General features: G+C 44.5%; 1 protein-coding gene across 1 annotated transcript; it reads right to left on the bottom strand.

Annotated features, from left to right (window-relative positions):
• Positions 1-232: 232 nt before the first annotated feature.
• On the bottom strand, positions 233-5,022 carry syt8 (synaptotagmin VIII; the record flags this gene model as incomplete). The annotated part of the gene is made up of 8 exons (XM_080539478.1): positions 233-472; positions 590-723; positions 870-987; positions 1,729-1,896; positions 2,052-2,219; positions 4,090-4,179; positions 4,328-4,500; positions 4,884-5,022. 8 exons carry the CDS (start codon positions 5,020-5,022, stop codon positions 233-235), a joined length of 1,230 nt encoding a protein of 409 aa, XP_080395604.1.
• Positions 5,023-6,000: the final 978 nt, after the last annotated feature.

Here is a 6,000-nt window from a genome sequence, read left to right as displayed (position 1 = left end):
CTTTTCTACAGGTGAGATTGAGACTCACACACACTGAAAAAGGAGCAATCAAAGCAATCCTATATAGTATTTAATGTGTGTCAACCTGAGTAGAAAACCAGTACATGCTACAACAAAGAAATGCTTATGCTACAATCAATACAAGATTTCGGAATATGTCTATAAACGACCAGGTTATTATCATGTTGGCCACTGCTGGGGTTGGGGGGGTGGGAGAGGGGGGGGGGGTTTCTCAGAAAGTCTTATTGGTGAAGGGAATCTTGAGTGTGTGTTTGAGAGCCAAGGTGGAGTCCACCTGTTCGGCTGAGAGCAGGTTGTGCCACTGGGCCATGGGTCTGCGGGGGTTGGACAGCATGTCCGCCCAGTGCCTCAACTGGTTACCAGTGGCGTCGCAGCCCAGGAAGATCTTCCCGATGGCGTCGTTCCTGCTCACTTTGTCATGGTCCCACACCGAAATCACCAGCTGAACCTTCTGCAGGGAGTGAGAGCATAATACTAATACTTAACAGCCACGTAAAGAAGGACAGATTTCCTGCTATTCTGAACAAAAAAACGAATTATGTTAAATACTGTATACAACAATACTTACTTGAACTTGATCAAATGACACCTCAAATGTGAAGGATTCGTTGAAGTAGGGACTCAGTGTTCTCTTTTTAACAGATGTCTTCTTTTTCTTCCACTTTTTCTTGTCCAAAACTAACTGTACTTTTACATAGGGATCTATAGAAATACAATGTAAGATTGTTTGACAAATAGAACAATTCAAGCGTCCAGTGTCTCACTGACGTCGATGTCTCATTGATTGGTCATACGTCACCTCTACTGCAGCAGAACAACATATCTGTCTTTTCCTCAGGAAGGCTTACCTGATGATCCTCCAGGGTCCATACTCTTTAGGTTTTTGCCTTCCAGGATAACAACAGTGAGTTTGCTCGTAGTTGGAACGTAGCGCAAAGAGAAGCAGATCTCCCCCAGTTCTTCGTCCTGTAATTATGTTAGATAACAAAAGGCAACATGAACTAAAGTGAACCAATTAAAAATGTAAATATTCCAGTATATCAATAGAAAGTAGAGCTACAGTAATGAGCTAGGGTTGTGTGGTATTTGTAAGCAGATTTTGCTTAATGCTCAGCGTATTTCAATTTCAAGGTTATTGTTAGGTCACATTACACAAGTGAAACAGTAAAAGCGCTTTGAGTTGCATTTCATGTACGAAAGGCGCTATATAAATAAAGCTTTACTTACTTACTTACTAAAATTCTTAGGCTTCGGGTACTGACATTGCATTGTAGCACAAGACAGGGCGTAATAATTCAAGCATGATTCATAACGATAAAAGAGTGTCAGTAGTACAGGACATAAGTGGCAAAAAATAATAGGCATAATACAAGATAAATACAGGTAAGACAAGACAGGTTACACTAGTGGTGCCATAGAGAGTTCAGTAGTAAAGTGGCTTGAGCTTAGGGTTACTGTAGTCCATTTACATGGGGTGAACTAGGGTCTACAGTGGGCTTGTTCAAGAGCCTGATCGCCTGGGGGAAGTAGCTGTTTGTTAGCCTCTGAGTTTTGGCCCTGGCCCCTGAGGCTCCGGAAGAGGCCTCGTCTTTTGGATGGCATCGGTTCGAACAGGCTGTGGTTGGGATGGCTGAGGTCTTTGATGATGCTAGTATGATATGATGAGTATGATAGAGTAATTAGGTGTAGTACAGTAATCTTTCTAACCGCAAACTTGGAGGGCTCGCTCAAGTCTCGCCACTCCTCAATCACATGATGCCAGTCGACAGTGTTGAGCTGCAGCCTCAGCTCTCCAATGATATCATGTTTGGAGAATCGATTGAAGTCAAACACCTGCATCACTACTGTTGACTCTTTTAGATCAGCCTGGGAAATCTGGAAATAAGGTACGGTAAATAATTAAATGATATGGTGGTGAAACACAGACTCGCTTACCTCTATTTACAGTGAGAAAAAACAACATTTCCGAGCACGCAAGCTGACATCAGACATTGTTAATATCACGTAGAGCCCGAGAACCCTTCTCATACCTGATATTTGAAATGTTCATTGAAACCTGGGTTGATGGTTTTCCTGAAGACCTTGGTCTCGCATGTTTTAGATTTACTGGGTAAGATGTAGACTTTCACATATGGGTCTGAGGTTCCTCCTATGTCCATGGCCTTCAAGGCAGCTGCCTCTTTTATCCCTACTGTCAGCTGAAAGGACGATAGATAATATGATGGTCAAATATAGTAGGGGCAGCCCTAGGGACACAGATGACTGAAATGCCATCAATCCACACACAATCCACACACACCCGGAATGACAAAGCGAAAACAATGACAAAGCGAGTTTTTTGAAATGTCAAGTTATTACAATTGAAATACAGAAATATCTCAGGTACATAAGTATTCAGACCCTCATGATATCTTAAAATTAGCTAAAATGCAAAAATGTCATTAACAATCACCCAGTAAGTTGAATTGAGTCCACCTTAATAATAAGGATAATAGTTTATGTAATTTCGGAATTAACGTCAGTCTAAACTCTGCTGAACCTGTTCTACCGGTCAGTGGTGGTCAGCGCAGTGCTGTATGGGGTGGTATGCCGGGGGGGCAGCATCAAGGAGGGGGACACAGGCTGAACAAGCTTATTAAGAAAGCTGGTTCTGTCCTCTGTGTCACCTTGGACACTGTGGAGGAGGCGACCACTGAGGATAAGGACAGGAGGAGGATGAGGACAAAACTCAGAGAAGCAGAGAAGCTCCTTTAGCAACAGACTATTACAACCACGCTGCACTAAGGAGCACTATAGGAGATCTTTTCTGCCTGCCGACTGTACAACTCCTCTTCCGACTGGCTTGGTCGGGGTGATCAGAGTCAGGCAGAGGGATGTTAAATTGTACTGGACTGTTTTTACTGTAAGAAGTAAGTTCGGACTTACTTCTCGGTTCATTAGAATAATCTTTTTAGTGCCCCGCGGTGGTGCAGCGGTCTAAGCATCAGTCTCTGGTGCAAGCTGCCCACTGGGGACTGGGATCGAAACCCGGTCTCGCCAGACCCGGATATGGCCGGGGCCCACGGGGAGCAGCATATTGGACGGCCGCTCCCGAGGGTGGTATAGGCTATTTCCGGATAAGGATCCGTCACGCAACACCGCCCCCGTCTGGTGCCGGAATAACAGTGTTGGGCTCGAGGGGCCGGTAGCTAGTCTATCGGCTCTCTCATCTGGGCTGCCGGCCACGGGGTGCGCGTGCGGCCGATCCTACGCAATAGGCGACAGGGGATAATTGGACACTAGGTTGGGTATAATTGGATACTAAATTGGGTGAAAAAGGGATAAAATCTAAAATTAAAATAAATAAATAAAAAAAAGAATAATATTTGTAGGTGTTATTTGTTTATATTTACAAATGGCTGGAAATGCAGAATATTGAGTGGCATGTGGCAGCCATGTTTTTCATCCAATCATGTTGTAATTTGGTACACATGTCATAGTGCTGTTTTAGCGGGGGTTTTGGATGAGGGGTGGGGGTTTTGGATGAGGGGTGGGGGCTTGCGTTAAATCGACAGCCATGCGCTAAAGGATGGTGATGCGCTCGAGCCCCGGAAGCCCAGGCCTAACGACCTCACTGCCAAGTGTTATGTCGATCGGACGTACAGTATATTTGAAGAAGATTTTATTATCTATTGGGACGCTTGGGTCCTACTAGCTTTATTGTTTGTCTTGACGAGACGGATCTGCCAGTGTTGATTTGTTGTATCTAGGACAAACGGTCCAAAAGTTGAACAATTCAATGTGTTGCTATAGCGCCCCCTTCTGGAATGTTGTTGTCAACATTGTTGTGAGGGTGTGGAATGGGGTCCTCTACTATGTGCCTGCCAAAAAGCAAAAAAGGTTACCAATATGTGTGGGAGTTTTTCATGAAAACTAACAGTTACAATAGGGCGATGCCCACATTGTGGACTTGGGTGCTAAGAAGTGAAAGTAAAAGAAGTAATTGGAATATCAAGAGTTCCACTTGCTGATGCAAACCTACTAATAAGTGCAGAAAATGATGTCGTCATTATTCAGTGTAACCCGTACCTCTGACGAAGGAGCAGAGTATTCCAGAGAGTAGAGTAGTCTTCCCCTTGGGTTGTCTGCTGTGCCATACTCCACATCGTCTGTGTTAGGCTGAACCTGCCCACCAATAACAGTGTCAGAGATATAGAGCCGACCAATAACATTCACTGCCCCAGGGTCCCAGCCAACCAATCCCTCTGCAGCAGCTCATCTTAATATATATATACAGTATATAAAGAGGTCAACACTGCACCTCCACACTGACCAGTGCAGTAGTTGTGGATCCGTTCAACCCTTTCAAGTTGATCTGCTGATCCTGCTTCTTCTTCTTTTTCTTCCCCTTGCAGCAGCATTTGACCAAGATGCACAGAACACACACCAACACTACCAGGCATATGAGGGCAAATATTGTGTAGACAGCCCATCTTGGCACTGGGGGGGGGGGGGGGGGGGGGCACAAAAAAAGAAAAATAACGTTTGCCTTGCGTTTATACTTGAGAGCTGAGAGACTTTGAGGCAGCCAGTTTAGAAGTAGTCGCACTATGGCGCACATGTAAAGTATGAGGCAAGAGCGCAGCCAGGAGGATTAAGGAGATATAAACATGTAACAAGTGGAAATTGAGAGCTAAGAAATGTGCGCCCGGGTATGGAATTAGATATGATGGACGGGACAGGTGCCCAGGCAGTACTCCATCTGGGGAAAGTTGGACAGAGGAAGACAGGAGGAAGAGGAGAGACCAGGCGAGGGGGGTCGTGAGTGGAGGGGGTGGGAGGGGGGGGAGGCGGCATGGTGTTGAGGGGGGAGGATTACTCACAGGGAATCTTGTTCAGCAGTTGGGTCAGGAAGTCAGGGGCGCTGGTGGGGCTAGGGCTAGCAGCAGTGCTGTTATATGTGGAGCTAGAAGCAGTAGTGGTTATGCTGGTGGTGTTAGCTAATGGGGGTTTGGAAGGCATGATGGTCTATCGGATGTATAGATGAGTCCTAAAAATGAGAGCAAAACAGCAAACACAGGCATGAAGGAAAAGCAATGTGTGTCATTCATAGCTCAGGGATCTTCTGTCACATTGCTGACAGCAGTTCTGTTGTTAGCTAATGTTGCTCCACAGCAGTCTCTGCTGGTGAGAGAACACCGTGATCCAGGCTAGACAATTTGTTATGGTCAAGTTACAGCGCAGCCCTTCTAAGGACAGCTATTCCACTCCCTATCTTTCCTATTCAAGTGATTAAAACGTTCCTAAACGTTGCCAAACGTTGCAGTGGCAGCACAGGGTGCACCTCAGATAGGACAGTTGACATTGATGTAATGCATCTCCAAAATGTATTGGTCGTATATACTGTCCTTGGAAATAAGTCAGATTGCCTTTTACATTTTTGGAAAAATCTCTACTGGAGCTCATGTATTTTCTTTTACTCTCTTTAGCACCCCCTGCTGGTACAAAATGTAATGTTTCTTGCGAGTGGATATATCGTGGAAAAGTTCATTATTTTCCGTAATTTAATTCAAAAAGTGAAACTTTTATATATTCTAGATTAATTACACATAAATAATAGTGAAATATTTCAAGACAAGATGATTATGGCTTACAGCTCATGAAAATCAAAAATCCAGTATCTCAAAATATTTGAATATTGCATAAGAGCAATCAAAAAAAGTATTTATAATACAAAAATGTTGACCTTCTGAAAAGTATGTTCATTTATGCACTCAATACTTGGTCTGGGCTCCTTTTGCACAAATTACTGCATCAATGCGGCGTGGCATGGAGGCAATCAGCCTGTGGCACTGCTGAGGTGTTAGGGAAGCCCAGGTTGCTTTGATAGCGGCCTTCAGCTCATCTGCATTGTTGGGTCTGGTGTCTCTCATCTTCCTCTTGACAATACCCCATAGATTCTCTATGGGCTTCAGGTCAGGCAAGTTGGCTGGCCAATCA

This window comes from Nansenia antarctica (genome assembly GCF_963989245.1).
Source record: "Nansenia antarctica genome assembly, chromosome: 9".
In the NCBI taxonomy this organism is placed as follows: domain Eukaryota; kingdom Metazoa; phylum Chordata; class Actinopteri; order Argentiniformes; family Microstomatidae; genus Nansenia; species Nansenia antarctica.
The sequence above is the reverse complement of the archived record's forward strand: the minus strand, read 5'-3'. Positions and strand labels throughout refer to the sequence as shown.